Source organism: Antennarius striatus, chromosome 7 (assembly GCF_040054535.1).
Source record: "Antennarius striatus isolate MH-2024 chromosome 7, ASM4005453v1, whole genome shotgun sequence".
Lineage (NCBI taxonomy): Eukaryota > Metazoa > Chordata > Actinopteri > Lophiiformes > Antennariidae > Antennarius > Antennarius striatus.
Window position 1 is genome coordinate 15,176,133 of NC_090782.1, and position 16,808 is coordinate 15,192,940.

General features: G+C 39.8%; 1 protein-coding gene across 1 annotated transcript; it reads left to right on the forward strand.

The window, feature by feature from the left end:
* Window positions 1-721: 721 nt before the first annotated feature.
* kif14 (kinesin family member 14) lies at window positions 722-16,128 on the forward strand. Its single transcript, XM_068319632.1, has 29 exons — window positions 722-1,832; window positions 2,322-2,576; window positions 2,729-2,816; window positions 2,925-3,023; window positions 3,246-3,298; window positions 3,394-3,424; window positions 3,710-3,817; window positions 4,093-4,209; window positions 4,370-4,488; window positions 4,789-4,961; window positions 5,825-5,972; window positions 6,252-6,315; window positions 6,586-6,770; window positions 6,955-7,057; window positions 7,208-7,365; window positions 7,910-8,057; window positions 8,405-8,551; window positions 9,094-9,226; window positions 9,532-9,622; window positions 9,750-9,891; window positions 10,340-10,446; window positions 10,913-11,010; window positions 11,917-12,147; window positions 12,256-12,443; window positions 13,127-13,279; window positions 13,635-13,757; window positions 13,909-13,980; window positions 14,867-15,005; window positions 15,445-16,128. The coding sequence occupies exons 1-29, from the start codon at window positions 847-849 to the stop codon at window positions 15,657-15,659; spliced, it is 4,674 nt and encodes a 1,557-aa protein (XP_068175733.1). The 5' UTR covers window positions 722-846; the 3' UTR covers window positions 15,660-16,128.
* The last annotated feature ends 680 nt before the right edge of the window (window positions 16,129-16,808 follow it).

Here is a 16,808-nt window from a genome sequence, read left to right on the forward strand (position 1 = left end):
ACATGTACTTGTGATTATGCAAGAAGAAATGTTTATTAATGGCAGTTGTAAATTTAGTTTGAGAGTTTTAGGCAGGGGTCATGATATAAGGTCTCTTCAGCTGCTTTGTTCTAGATCAAGACTAATGATAATGAAAAAGCTGTTCAGGTTCCTAATTAGCTTTTTCCTTATGGGCCATGAGAAAAACATTTTGACCCATATTTACATATAAAAACTTACATTGTAAGACACTGCAAAGAATGTTTTTACAGCTCAAGATTAAATTTATCTGTTGAAGTTCAATCTTTATCCCCATTTTCACTTACTGTGTTTTCCCTGCTCTATTACACAGGCAGTTAGTGGAGGGAGGTAGAGTCGTTTTGTTTTGCTGAATTATATAAACCTTTTGTAACGGTAGAGTGCTAATTATAGAATTTTCCGCACGGTGCTATAACCTTTGCTGTACGGTAATTTCTCAGCACTTGACTACATGTGATACCTGTGAACATGCTGCCATCTAGTGTCAGTATTAAACATCCGCATATCCATAACGTGACGTCAAGAGTTCCGAAAAATCAGCCAATCAGCGGTCCCTACACGAGTCGGTTTGAAATTGAAGCGCGCGACATGCGGAAGAGCTAAATGGATAACAACAAACACAAGCTTCCCTGGTCACCTGGATACGTGTGCTGTATTTTATTTCATTTATATTCATTTTAAATTAACGTACTGAGTCGCCTGTATGCTTTACACATATTTCACGTCGTATATGTTGATAGAGGAACCGAGTCGGAGTTCCGTTAGTAGCTAACCTGTAATCTTGTTTTAACTGATTTTTTTTCGTTTGTTTTCAGTAAACCAGCTGTTATGTCGTTATTTTCTGTACACGCGAGAAAGCACACAGCATATTATGACCATTTAGTGTCAACGTCCACATCCAGGACACCGGGAAAAGAACGTCCGGCTGAGCGGAAAGCAACAGATACAAGGCTGGCCACAAGTGACGTAGCATGTGAAGACTCTGATGGCGGCAGGACATCAGATACAAGCAGACAGGTGAACAAGACTTATGTCATCTCTGCGATGTCAAAAGGCGGAAGCGGGCAACGTGCCGCTTACCGTGGTCGACTCACTCTGCAGAGGAGGTCAAGGAGGAAGTCTGGGGCTGAAACAATGGAGAGGACGGTAGCTGATGGAAGCCACAACACCACACCAGCTACAGAGAAGAGGCTGACACTTCAGCGCAGAACTAGGACTCCCTCCATGGATAAAACAGCACAGAAACATCGCGGTGTGAGCGGCAGGGGCTTCCAGCAAACTCCCAAAGTTCTCAGTGAATCAAATAAGGTACCCGTTTTAATGAGATCACTGAGTTTGAGAGAAACGGATTCCAAAAGAAAAGACAGGGCGATTAACGCTAATGCGAGTACGAAACTACAGGACCACACTTTTAAAACCCCGACAAAAAAGACGCACTTTGAGAAAATTGCCGCCAGGAGGGAAGTGTTCGAGAGACTGGCAGTGAATGAAGCTCCCAAACCTATTAAATATGCAAGTCTGGAGAGGCCCAAACCCAGAACACAGCAGGCAGAAGACGCACGACCAATCCCAGCTCCTCGGGTCAGCAAGGAAGCTACAGGTGTGCAGAAGACACAAGCCGCCCTGCAGCTGTTTAAGACTTCCACCTCAAACCAAAAGGGAGACGTGGCCCAGTCCAGGACCTGCACCCTGGCTCCAGCACCCACCGAACAGCCCCTGTCCAGACCCAGTGACAGTTTCAAGGATCAAGATTCATTTAAGATGGAAAACAGTGCAGTGACCGTAGCAGTCCGTGTGCGCCCCTTCAACGCAAGGTAAAGCACCGTTTGTCTTGATTAATGATAGATTAATTGTTCTGGGCTATCTTCATTTTTAAACCAAAAAATCTGTTCAGAAATGTTTGTATGTTTCATGCTTAAACATCGTGTATATGTTCACCTTTAATAGTGATACGTTTAAATGTCTTCACTGCCTGAGAAACACCCACCTGGAAGTCTTTTTGATTACTGATGACTTGTGTGAACTAATTTTAAAGCAAAAAGAAATCCAGTTCCAACTTTCCAGCTCTGAGGATTTGCTTCCTTCGCTGGCATCCCTTAACAACGCTATAGCAAAATGTCCTTCTCATTGAATACAAACAACTGTCAGGCATTTATAGAACAGCGAGGAAAACATGATCTACAAATTGATCTGTAATTAATATTTTTTTGGTTGCACCTGTATACCAAATTTTTTGATTATGGTTTCTTTCTTTAGAAAGTTCATATCTAACAACAATTGTCCACGTATCTGCTCTGTTATAGGGAGAAAGAAGAGAAGGCATTGCAGGTCATCTTCATGAACGGTCAAGAGACTGTTGTCCAGCATCCAGAGTCCAAGCAGAGCTACACCTTCACCTACGACTATTCTTTCTGTTCAGTGGATGAGTGTGATCCAACCTTTGCCAGCCAACAGAAGGTGTATGAGACACTGGCCAAACCTCTGCTGCTGAGGGCCTTTGAGGGATTCAACACATGCCTTTTTGCTTACGGCCAAACGGGCTCCGGGAAGTCGTATACGTCAGTGTTTTATGTTATTATTTATGTGCCACTTAAAATTTTTATCTCTGTCTGCTGTAGTTCTTTTCAAAAGCTTACCATGTAAAGTGTCTGCATCAGAAATCGCCACCACTCACCTGTCAATTTAATGAGTTTGAAATCAACTTTCTTAGGATGATGGGTTTTGGAGAAGAGGAAGGTGTAATCCCTCGTTTTTGCGAAGAGCTTTTTTTTACATTGGCGTCCATGGAAAATGACGAGGTAAAATGTCTTATCTCTAGGTAATTTCTACACGTGGATGACTTATTGTGGGGGTTTTTTTTTTGTTAACTACTGTAATCTAAATAGCCATTTGGGTTGTTGCTTCAGGTCAAATGTCATGTAGAGATGAGCTACTTTGAGATTTACAATGAGAAGATCCATGACCTGCTGGTGCCCAGAGATGAGCCGAACCAGAGGATGATGCCTGTAAGTAGATTTCAACCACTGACAATGTATTTTTATTGGCTTGCTAAGTTGAAATATTTTCCACTGTGGCTATCAGGATGTCAGTTATCTCCTGATATTTCTACCAACTGAAATCCCCTTTTCCTCATGGTGCCATGAGGAAAGGCCTTGTTATGTTTTGGTGGAGATGAATACCCTGAGAATGTGTCCAGTCAATGTAAAACTGTTGTTTTGTGTTTCCAGCTGAGGGTGAGGGAGCATCCAGTCCATGGTCCCTATGTTGTTGACCTCTCTTCGTAAGATGCCTTAAACTTCCTTTGCTGGATTACTATTTAAATGCAGAACATTTTCAAATAACAATTTTCAAAATGTCTCTCTTATATCGTCACAGGAATATTGTGAGTTCGTACAGTGACATTCAGGTAGGTTGAAACTGCCGTGGAATTTTTTTTTATTCTTAAATGCTGTTACTTAAGCTGAGGACAACTTAAGAGCAAGAGTGAGTCAGCAAGTCAGGGTGCAATGTCAGTTTGCTTCAGATGTTACGGTAAAATGAGGCTGTCAGCGTTTGACTGAATAAGTAAGTTCTGAAAGTGCCTTGCAGATACACCGTAGAGATGAATGCTGAGCATCTGATATTTTCAAAGTTCAGGTTGGTAATTACAGGAATGTTGCTGATGATCTCACATGTCTGTGTCATTATGTAGGGATGGCTGAATCTGGGCAACAAGCAGAGAGCCACAGCAGCGACAGGAATGAATGACAAGAGTTCAAGATCACACTCCGTCTTCACCCTGGTTATGACCCAGACTCAGGTATGGCCTGGCAACGGACAGCAGTGACAACAATTTTATAATATTGAATTAGCATGTTCTCTCTGTGTCTGCATGGGTTCTCTGTGGGTTGTCTGGATTCTTCCCACCACGACCAAAACATGTGATACATACTGTTATTGGGTACTCTGAATTATCTGTAGGCATTACTGCTTAATGTCACCTGGGATAAGCTCCAGTCCCCCCCCAGTGAATGAGTTAAATGTTTCATCTCCCTCTGACATCGCTAATCGGCTTATATGTGTGTTTGTGTAAAGACTGAGTTTGTGGTGGGTGAAGAACACAAGCACAGCATCACCAGCAGGATCAACCTGGTAGACCTGGCAGGCAGCGAACGTTGTAACTCAGCTCAGATAAGCGGAGACCGACTCAGGGTATACACACACACACACACACACACACACAATCTTTTTGATCCTTTTACTGAGGCGTACGACTGTTTTGTAAAGATTGGTTTATTCTCAGACCCCTTTTCTCTCCTTTATTTTGTAGAAGATATCTTTGCATTTTGTTCATTCTGCACTGTGATTATAGGAAGGTGCTAGTATCAACAAATCCCTGCTCACCCTTGGAAAGGTCATCTCTGCCTTGTCAGAACAGGCTCTGACCAGGAAGAAGGTCTTCACGCCATACAGAGAGTCTGTCTTGACATGGTAGGATATCAGAATACAAGTATACTGTACCACTGTGTGATCTATGTGTAGCAAAGATGGATTTCTGCACATATATTAATGCCATATAGATCATAATGTCATTCAGATATTCAAAGTGCTAAAACTGAAAATTTAATACATTAAACTGATATCAATCAAGTATAAATGAAAGACATGAAAAATGAGTATAAATTGAAAGAATACATCAATAATATTTTCCATATTTTTTTACAATACCCAAGTACTAATTGTAATTTCCAGTGCTGATGTTTAATAAGTCACGTTTTTCATCTTCGGCAGGCTGTTGAAAGAAAGTCTCGGTGGTAACTCCAAGACGGCAATGATTGCAACGCTTAGCCCAGCTGGTAGCAACATAGAGGAAAGCCTGAGCACGTTGCGCTATGCTCAGAAGGCCCGTACAATCATTAATGTGGCAAAAGTCAATGAGGACGCCAGTGCCAAGCTCATCAGAGGTCAGACCATCAAGACACAAATGACCGACAATGGAAAATTGCTGTTGGACTAACTGAACTGTGGTTCATTTGTTGAGAGCTATATTATCAGTGACTTTTTCCTCCTGTTTATAGGCTTGAATCTCTCAAGTTTCTAATAGAGAGTTATTGTGTCTTTTAATATCATGGGAATATAAAGCACTTTACTTTTAGTATCATCTGTACTTTTTGGACTTGATCATTTTCTCAGATTACCATGACGTGCAGTTATCAAGGACACTTAAATAGAACCTTCCTAACTGTGGTTCTTCGGTGAAATGCACAACTTGTGGGGGATCCTGAGGATTTAAAGCTTCTGTCTTTTTCTCTTTTTTATTTGTGAATATTTATCTTGTTATTTGTGTTTTGTTCTTGATCTCCTCTGCTCTCAATCTCCCACCAGTCCTCTTGTCTGTCAATCTATCCATCACCAACTAATTCATGACCCAGTTGAATTGAGGTCCGGCCCCAAACCTTGCCACCAGGCCATGCGACTTCTAACTGTCATGCAGCTATTATTTTTCATAAGGATAAGATATGATTATGGGGATGCTGTTTCACCTTTGTAGCAGTAATATGAGATCTTGCTCTGGATTTCTCTCATATCACTTGTCATGATGTGAAACTCAAAATTATGACTCCCAAATTCTAAATTAGTCCCGTGTTACTAGGTTAAAAAAAATCTTCAATCATCTGCCAATGTTAATTATATGTCTTAACTACACATCACATACCGGTAATTACTTTTTATATAGACTTGAAGTAATTTCAGGGTATGTTTGCCCTAAACCTGTTTTATATATAGTAGCTTTATTAAGCATTTTGGATAAAATCTGTGTTTTTAGAATTAAAAGCTGAAGTAGAGAAGTTGCGAGCAGCCCAGATGAGCTCCCAGGGTGCTGAACCACAGAGGGTCAGACTGTTCCAGCAGGAGATATCTGCTTTGAAGACCAAACTCTCTCAGCAAGAGCGAGAAATGGCCGCAGCCAACCGGTCAGTGTTCCTTCTATAATTAATTTAATTTAATTTTTTTTTTTTTAAGACTTTGATTTTTCTTTATCTGACAAAAGATATTTTCAGTGCCAGTTGTGACAATAAACATGCAGCACATTACAACAGTTTATGAAAATATATACAGTGTAAATATTTTAAGATTTTTAGTTTTTTCTCTTTTCAACATTCGGAAACAGTTGAGTAGAGGAATCATCTTAAATAAACACGGCAGAGTTTGACCTCAAGTTACATAAATTTTTATTTTATATTTTCTGGCAGGGCATGGAAAGAGAAACTGGAGCAAGCTGAAATCCGTAAACGTGAAGAGACCAAAGAGTTAAAGGTAATTTAGTGAACATGTTATTATTTTTCATATTGGGAGTGTGAAGGCTTACATCCATTGTGTCCAAACAAGCTGTGAAAAAACAAAATTCATGTAGCCACATATGTTTAACAGAGATTAGTAAGAATGAAGTGATGACAGTTTTTGAAAATATGAAGAGTCCCAAATAAACACCTGTGGAAGCTAGCAATGGTTTAGGTGAGAAGACGGTAGGGTGTCTGACTAGACTGTTAAATGGAAGATGAATGGAAAGATTCTCTCTCGTTTCAGAAAGCAGGTGTGACGTTCAAAGTCGACAATCGTCTTCCAAACCTGGTGAACCTGAATGAGGATCCCCAGCTTTCTGAAATGCTTCTTTACATGATCAAAGAAGGTCAAACCACCGTGGGCAAGCACAAATCTGAGTCCTGCCATGACATACAGCTGACGGGAGCCCTAATTGCAGACCAACACTGGTAAAAATTAACAGTAGAAACAGTTTATAGAAATATCAAAATAGTACATGGCCTGTTGGCCTGTCTTTAGTGTTTCCTGAACGGTGATTTTGACATTTATTTAAAACAATATATTGTTTATCTAGATACTGTTTGGCTGCAGCTAAAAATCTACACATACTGCTTTTTTATTTTTTTTTATTAGCGTTATAACCAACATCCAGGGGACAGTCGGCCTCACTCCGATGGAGAATGCCAAAACCTTTGTTAATGGAAACCTTTTATCTCACTCCACTGTCCTACACCATGTAAGTAGAACATTACGATTCCGTCATCCATCTAAAGTTTAGCAGTATAATGATAACAGAAATATAGTGGAATTTTGAATATGCTCTGAACTAATCATCAAAATTCAGCTTTATTCAAGAATCGATCTGTTTTCTTCTCGTGGTTTTAAGGGTGACAGGGTGATTCTTGGTGGAGACCACTACTTCCGCTTCAATCATCCAGCAGAGGTGCAGTCCGGGAAGAGAGTGTCTTGTTGGACAGGTCCAGGCCATGGCCAGAAAGACTTTGAGTTTGCCAAAAATGAGCTAGTTGAAGCACAAAGAGCTCAGTGAGTGCAGATTCTCGACAAAAAAATCTATCAAACTAGAACCAAAGCAGTCAGAGACTGCAACATCCTGCGACTTACCCTGACCTACTTTCAGGGTAGGTCAGGGTGCCCTGAAAGTAGTACCTGACTAGTGCATAGACTAGTGCATATGGAGAGGGCTAGTGTGAGTAAGGCCATAGATCAAAGCTAGTGCATAGGTAGAATAAAGCACTAGCTTTGATCTATGGCCTACACCGGTTTTCTCCCTCGTCTTTCTATGTTATCTGGTTCCTGAGTGAACAAAAGTTGAAATTTAACTTTGACCTAGTTTTCTCAAGGTCAAGGTCATCATCTCATTTTCATCCCCTTTGCTGCCCGAGTAACGTGCTTTTTGTTTCATCTTTCTATCTGCAACGGTTGTGAAGATATTTGGTGGGCAAACTAACAGACGGACGAACACCAACAATTACAGTACATGTTCGCTTTGAAGTAGGATGTAATTACTAGCAATGCTTATCATGGCACTCAACGTTAGAATCCAGAACTCTCTTTTTGTGTGTCCCAGGTTAGAGGCAGAAATTGAAGAAGCCCATTTGAAGGCGAAAGAGGAGATGATGCAGGGAATCCAAATGGCTAAAGAGGTAGCCCAGAAGGAGCTGTGTGACCAGAAGGCCCTTTATGAGGACAGGATCCTAGCCTTGGAGCAAGAGCTGGTATAAAATCTAAATTAATTGTGAAACTTTGTACTTTTTCCTCATGGACTACTTTTCTCATACCTGAATTTTTGCTAATTTCAGCGCTTCTTAACTATAAATTACTATCCATTTGATGTGAACCATTGCTTTACCCACTGGAGGTCTGTTGACATCAGAAGAATTTTACTGCACTGCTTTTGAAGTCATTGTCAGACCACTTGCATGTGTGTGACTAAACAACATTCTGTCTTTAAATGTTATGGACTTGAACTATCAACTAGTCATCATCATATATAATTCTATATCCTTGCACCATAGCAGTTTGCAGTTTGGCGTGCTTAATATTGTTTGAACAATCTACTCAGAAAGAGGAGATCGAGAAGAAGCGCCAACAGGAACTGGACCAGCAGAGGGTGGCTAGCGAAATGTCAAAGCTGAAAATTGCCAAAGAGAAGCTGGAGGAAGAAGTTGATGCTCAACGGACACGCCTCCGTCTACACATGGAGGCCCAGGTGAGAGGCCAATCTAACACCAGGAATGTAAAATGTTCCTCTCACTTTATTAAATGTTTTAAGTGTCTGAACTTTTTTATGTAGAGCGGGTTTTGTTTGATCAAAGAAAGAAAATTACTCCCAGACATATGACATTGAAATCTTTCAATATAAACAAGTTTGCAGGTGTCATTCGTTGCCTTCATACTAATAATAGAGACTGAGTACAAGCAGATGTCTTAATTTCTTATCATAGTTGTATAGTAACTGATAATTCATTCATATTTCATTCTCTTTACATTGTTAATGTTCTTTTTGAGTTTATTGTAATGGAAATTCCTTGCTCAAATTCAAATGTTTCTATTAAATCTAGTTAGCATTGCATAGCATAGCATTTTGTACCATATTGAATGCTCAGAAGTGACTGTGGCTAAAAGCATTAGCCAGCCAGCATTTGTATGAAGAGTCTTGTAATGTATTTGAAGTGCTGCTAATCCTTCCTACTGGGTATATTATGAGGAGTAATGTTTTTGTCTGTTTGTTTGTGGACATTATCATGGTAGGTGATGGAGGAGCACCGGGTGCGTCACGCGAGGATTGTCGAAGCCTTGGAGGCAGAGAAGAGCAAGATCAGCCAAGAGCTTGAGGATATACAGAAGAAAAGGGCTCTAAGGGAAAATTCAACTCCACAAAATGGTTTGAGCTTTCAAATATACTTCGATTACTGGAATATTTTGGGCATGTTGGAAACACAATTATACAGTTTAGTTAAGTGGAGTTTCAGGTTTGTGGAAATCATCTATTCAGCCATAGTTAAAGAACTCTTACCCAGGACTGGATGTACAGTCAACACTTGACATCAATTTATCATTACTGATTTCTTACGGGGTGACTCTCTTCCATCAAGTCACATCGAATGAATTCATATATATACACAAACTGAGTAAGATGCAATTTACCCATGGCTGTTTCAGTTGATGTGCTTAATGTTTGTGTTGCAGCCTGTCAGTGGGATGCAATGAAGCTGTCCCTAATGATTGAGGAAGCCAATAAGATCAGTGCTAAACTGAGGAAAAACACAATATTTAGCAGGTATGACATGGCAAACAATAACAACAGTTTACTTTTTGCCATAAATCATACGTACTTGACCATTAGTGTGTGGAAGCGGGTGTCAAATGTATTGTGATCATATAATTTAACCTGTTTTATGTCGCAGGCATGAAAGTTCTGATACAGAGAACCAAGAGCAGTGTGGTCCGATACAGGTACGGGTTCAGAACACAAAGCTGGGAATCTCCACTTTCTGGAGCCTCAACAAGTTCCAAAACAACATGGCTGCCATGAGGGAATTTGAGCAGGTGTGCTTTAAATCTCTAATCTTTTTCAGATCACTGCTTTTAAGATGATGATCATTTTAATGGAAAAACACATTCAGTACAAAATATCTCAAACCTAGGGAAATAAATGTGAATAATACAGAATAAAAGTGTATTTTTGGTGTAGATGTACTCCAAAATCTTTGGTCCACATGGGCCTCGAACCGGTCACCAGCCAAAGACCGAGTTGATTGAGCTTCTGCCACCGATCTGATTGATGATGTCTGATGAGTTCAGCATATTCAACAACCCAGCTTGTCTAACATCACTTCAAGTGTGACTGGCAATTTCCTGGGTGTTTGACCTTATTTATGGTTTAGAGTGGGTTGTTTTGTGCCTGACAGAGGGATGCCACCTCACTTTGCTGTGCTTTTCTCATTAAGTTGAGTAAATGAAATTGGACATGTCAGTTGTAGTTCATTCTTTGCAGGGGGATCCCACCTCTAAAGATGACGATGTGTTTTATGACCCTAATGATGAGTGGGAGCAAGATATATCAGCCTCTTCAGCTTCCACTACCTCCTTGTCACGGCGAAGGTAATTAACCAGCATTTTCTCTCTCCTTCCATCCATCAATCTCTCCTTTTGAGCACCCAACCATTATAAAAAAATTTAGGGACTTAATTGATATTCTTGTTCAACCACTTGAAATGTGTGTAGGCAGTTGTTCCTGACACCCAGCCTGCTCCAGAGGGGACACGGGACAGCCTCTGAATGTCTAGCTTTCTGTTGTTTATAGCATCAAGGCTTGCATAGATAGTACTTGTTCCTCAGCATGTTGGTTTCAAGTTTAATCCCTCAGCAGTGTTTCTCCTAGAAGTTCTTTAGGCCCAAAAAACACCCAAAACAGATGATGCATGCTGAATGCAAATTGATGCATTCGGATCAAATAAGAGCAACAGCATGCCTGGGATTGTAAATATAATAATAAATATGAGAATATAATCATATGAGAAAATTATACGGATGTATTATAACCCTAATGTTTCATTTGTATCCCCAGGAGCAGGAGCTTGTTGAAGAGCAGGAGAATCTCAGGGCGTCTATATGAGATCCGTGTCCATCCGATTCAGAGCCTTCACTGCAGCTCCTCCTCAGCTGGTGAGTCAATAACAAAGTTTCTGGATTATTTTCTGTTTTCTGCCTGTATAAGAAACAAACTGAAAACCCACATTGCACATAAGCGAGGTTCTATTGTTACGGAGACTTGAAGTTTTTATTAAAAGGGGTTCTATTCTAAAAATCCACATTTTTCCTTTATCTAGATATACAGTACATAGTAGTCTTCCCTAACCCTATTAACTCCTGGAATCTGAAAAACAAAAAACTTCCTGAATTTACTGTAAAAATAAAATTTGCCCAAGAATCCAAAAAGAAATTTATTTCAGATCAGCGACCGTCGTGACCTAATAACGGGAGTAATTGACAGGAGTGATAAGCATATCCCGAGCCCGTCTGTGCGAGAACACCCCTCTCTTCCCGGATAAGGGTGTGTTCATCCCCGAAGTCGGCCCCAATTCTGCCACAGAGTTGAGTTCGGCTGACTAACAAAGTAGAAATACAAGAGAAATATGTAGTAACAAAGTTAATAAAAGTTTAAAAGTACTGAAACTAGCGCAGAAGGGCGTGTGCACGTGATGCATGCGCACCACATCAACAGCGGAATGTAGTAGGCGTTGAGAGAGAGAGAGCTCATTCACGTTTAAGTGCCGGCCCAGGCAATCAGATATTTTGACAGACATTTAATCAATTTTCAAAAGATGGTATTGGGGCAGTACATTTCAAATGCAATGTAGTTGGAACTATGGGGCATTAAAAAGAGTATAATATCGGACATTTTAATTTATACAAAGAGAAAAAAATTAATAAAAAAAAGTGCAATCAGTAATTGCTACTCTTAAATTAAGACTGTTTTCTGAAATAAGTTTAAGAAAAATGTATTTCAAATAGGACGGTGAGAATGAGATAATTTGTGAATACCTCAGCCTTGCAATGTTCATACCTCAGGGTTGATGGGTGTGGTCAAGTCGTCTTCCACACACTCCACCAGCACAAACTCCACCATGCCTGGCATCTGCAAGGAGCTGATTGGCCAGTCAGTGGCGTACCTGCGCAGCTGCAATGGGACAGAAGACAGCTTGGGAGACAGGCTGGCCTCGGACCTGCACCAGGTGTATGCAGCAGTTCAGACCATATACGAAGTATACAACAACATGGATGATGACATCCAGGAGAATGGTGAGATTCATCCCAAATAACATATTTTGTGAGCAAATGGGAGTAGAAATAAATAAACAGGATGGTGCATTTGTTTTTACGAACTGTTAAGGTGTCTTTGTCTTTCAGTGTTTGTGTGCAATTTGATGGCACAAACTCAATTGGTCAAGGCCACTGTAGCCATAGAGAGGGCAGTGTTTGTTACCATGCAGTGGTTGGTCATCATTAAGCCCTACTCTGGTCTGCTGTACACCATCGCTGAGGAACTCAAGTGCCAAGTCAAGAGGATGGGAGGATTCTTTCAGTTGCTCATTCAAGTAAACACAAAAAAACTTCCACACTGCTTTATAGAACATGTGGCTTTACATTCTTTTTTTTCTTGGCATCTGCTTTATATGAATTCAAAAGAACGCATGAAATGAACTGAAAAAGTGATCTGTATTTTGGTGTAGTTTTGACCCGACTCATCAAAATGCATAGGATTAATTGACGTGTCTTAGCTCTAAGCTGTTTGAGCTCTGTCTATGGAAATGACCATGTGGAGGGAATTCTCAACCTTGAGCCCCAAACAGAACATGAATATATCGAAAATGAATTTTAATTCTTTACTAGCCTCAGCAGCTTAACACAACTGCTTCACAATTCTGGAAAATATGAGAATTGCAATTTTTCTATACTTGTGCTTAGAATTGAGATCACGAATGTCTCCTTCACTTGCCATTACTGTCCTATTTGCAACACTGCTACTGCCTGGGCTTTCCACTGAATCATGTGATGTAAAGCAGAGTTGTCATAGGTTGAGACAAAAAGCAGCCCAACTTCTGCACAATTTTCCTCTTGCCAACCTGATTTTTGTTTTTATTCTGACATTTTAATTTATTTACTAACCTGACAGACAACTACATGTTGCTTTCATTGATTTCCTGTTAGATCAATATTAAGTCAACCGGGTGTCTGACTTGATTCTGAATAAACATTTTTGTATTTTCTCCTGATGCAGGGATGTGAGTCTGAGATCACATCAATGGTAGCAGAGGCTCAAAAGAATAGCGGTCGGTGCCTGGATGCTGCGTTGCTTGCACTCAGCCACCTAGCAGCAATGACAGACATGCCGTTGTATGGTGTGGAGCGTGTTGCTCAGGCCACAGGCAAGGTAACACCACCATTTATGCTGCAGCTGCTACTATTCATGTCGGAACTCTGGGGTCCTCTGTAATCAAATCCATTCTCTACACTAAATGAGAATAGAATATTAGCTGCTTGAGCATGATGAACACGCCTAGGGTTACGGGGTTGTTGAGCAGAGAAGGAATGTGGCGTTCTTGATTTGTCGATCTGTGGTGTGGCACTTTACTGTGTTTAAATGGGAATACATTTAAGAAAATGAAATAAACTGTTAATCTTTTAAGAGCACATAGTATTTTACATACCTACACACATTTCTCAAGTTGTTTGGTTTTCTGCTATGTTAATCAGTGAAATAAAATGTGATTTATCTTATTTTCCAGAGATCCATTATCTTGGCACTGCTGAAAGGGACCAAAATGGGTGTCCGTTCTCTCTTGGAGAAGAGTCTCACCCTCACCAGAGAAATGCTGAGAGAGAATCAAGTGGCCTACCCCAGGAACCTGGTATGAGATCATGACCCAGCTGTATCATCTGTTGCGGATTAGTTCTCCTGATTTCATCGAAGATTTTGTGCTGATCATAGAATTCCATCAGTGTTCAGCTAAATGTTCTTTAACGGATGTGTCATCACTGATCCTTCATCTCTGTCTACAGGCCCTACAGAGCCTGACATCCTTGCTTGACTTAATCCGTGCTCTGCAGGACTACGTGCAATGCCATATAGCTGTGAGTTTCAACCAAACAATGGACTGCAAATAAGGGTTATGATACCAATGTACAAGTTTACTTGATGATTTACATTGATATTTTGGTATCCAAAGAAATGTAATCAGTCAGTCTTTGGTGAATTGCTCTGGCAATAGTTCTCATTTGTTTTGAAGCTCAATGCCCTGTAGGCTTCTCTTTGTACTAGTCGCTTGACAGTCGTTCAAGTGAATGGATCGACATCTGTCACAGTATCGGACTTGTTTGCCGTTATCTTTAGATTTTTCTTTACACCAACTGTGTTACACTGAAAACTTTCGACAGAAGGATTGATGTACTTTATTGAATCCAAACTGGGAAATTCATATATTGCAGCAGCATCACTAGACATAAGTAAATTAAGAAAAATAAAACTTGGAAGAATAAAATTAAGAAGAATACATTTGCATAAAAATAAGAAGTTATACAATAAAAATATACAATGAAATTTGAAATATTTTAATATTTTATTTTTTGAGTTTTTATAGTCATAAAACCTTGCTTATGGCCTGAAACAAGTTTTGGCATCCAGGAACATACACGTCATGATTGGTGTAAAGGCATTTAAATGTTCTACTCTTCTTTTAGCAATGTGGCAATAAGGCTGTTATGTTTACTTCTTTGAAAGTGTATCATTTATGTGTTTGAGTTCATCTGTGTGATTCCTGAAGTCACATATCAACATTATCAAGAGCAACTCAGGTGGGGAAATGTAGGACTTACAACACACCCTCATTAAAACCTGCTAGTCTTCTTAAAATTTAAATATTTTTAGCTGCATGTTGTACTACCGGTACTTATAGTCTTGAGTTTCTTCTTCTATGCTCCAGTTTGTCTTTCCCCTTTTTGAGGTGTTCATGTTTTTCAGCCGGAGAACAAGGTTGAGGAACAGGAGGAAGAGGCGTTAGCTTCCGATTTGCAGAGACTGAGGACAACTGTATCCAAATTGTTCCAGTTGAATCAGGCCATCAGTCAACTCCATTCTTCTCTTTCTCTCCCCCTTCAAGGTGATGTTTGTGACATACATGCAGAGTTATAAGCTCTTATTTTTGTATCATTAATTGACCTGATGTGTTCAGGGGCCCAAACCTTTCATATGCTGTTTGTCAGGATTTCATTTAATAAGTTTCATACAGACAAGATGTAATTTCAAGAAAAAATATGATTTTTTTAAACTTCACCAATGTATACTTGAATTTAAATGTTACGTTTACACTCCACTCCTGTCCCGAACCAATTGAACAACTGGTGTTGTGGCTTCAATGGGTGTTTTGTAATACTTATGCCTGTGTCTTAAATTTAAGTTCGCTCAGGTTTTATGATAAGGCACAATTACTGCAATTGTAATTTTATTGTGTTTCATTTGCATTTCTGGAATCTTTTTTGGAAGAAATGCTGTATATTTTGATTTGTTGTGTCACTTCTATCTGAATGTCATCCTCCCAGGAAACAACAGAGACCCCATCCTCCATAAGGAGCTGATCTCCTCTCTTGCTAGAGCTGTTGATGAGTTGATCACTTCTCTGTCCAAGGATGGAGCAGTTACACCTTCCCTGCAGCTTTCCAGTCTTCAGAGCATCATGGCTGCACAAGACAAGCTCTACTCTGCTTTGCAATGCCTGTCTTCCTTCTGTATCCAACAAGGCCCAACGGAGGACTGAAGCTCCACCACTTCTGATAAGATCCCAGAAGAAGGCTTCCATTCAAAGCAAAGCTGCACAAATCAATATGATTTACTACAAAAAATTACCTGCTGACATTAAGAACTTTGTGAAGCAATTTCTATCTTGTATTTACATTCATCCAGCTCTGCTTTATGCACTTATGTTCACGTACGCACGTCACAAGATTTATTTATACTTTCTTATAACTTTAATACTGGTCTGGAAAAGCCATTTAAGGTTGTTTTGTCGCAGTGCATTGTATATTTAAGTGTAGGGACATACTTTCATCACACAATTAAAAATAGTAACAGTTGTAAAGAGGATATTTGGTGGAGCATAGCCATCTCTGTATTATTAGATTTTTTTAGAGTCCTTAAATAATTTCTCATTGCATTTGTATGAATTCAACCACCCATAATTTTTATAAGCAGCAGCTCAAGTACAGTTTTGCTATTAAAAAGATTTATTCTCCCTTTGGATGTGTATGTGGTTTATTTCTTGTATGAAGATATTTTATGCTCTTGCATAAGGTTCTCTACCAATAGCTATTCTGTGGAGGAAGTGAAGACAAGGGCCTCGGAGAGCGGTCTGCTAAATCACAAGGGTTGAGGCTGCTGAGCCATCCATATGTCTGTAGACGTAACCAACAAGAACAATGTTCTGAGTTCAAGGGACCAAATGAGCTTTCTCTGCAGGGTGGCTGGGTTCAGCCTGAAAATGGGGCTAGGAGTTTGGTCATCCAGACACTTGAAGTAGAGCAGCTGTTCCTCCGTGTCGTGAAATGCTAACCCTTTTTCCAAATTTGTTGTAGGTCTGCCAAACCTGCAAATCTTTCATACAGGTCATTCTGCAAAAACCGCATGGTGCTGTCACTTACGAACTCCATAATCCTATTATTAGATCTAATAATTACAATTGCATTTGTTTGATAAACTGTTTGAAAAGCAAAGTTTTTCTAATATTAAAGGTTTAATTGTAGCTATTCATTAAAAAGGCCATGTTTCTGAAATTGTGTTTTCACGAAAAATATATTTTATCTGAAAATTAATAATACAAGCATTCTGTGAAGTGTCCTCTTGTGGGAATAGTTCACACTGTACACTACTATACTATATAACCTACTGGTGTGAGAGAAGAGGATGCAGA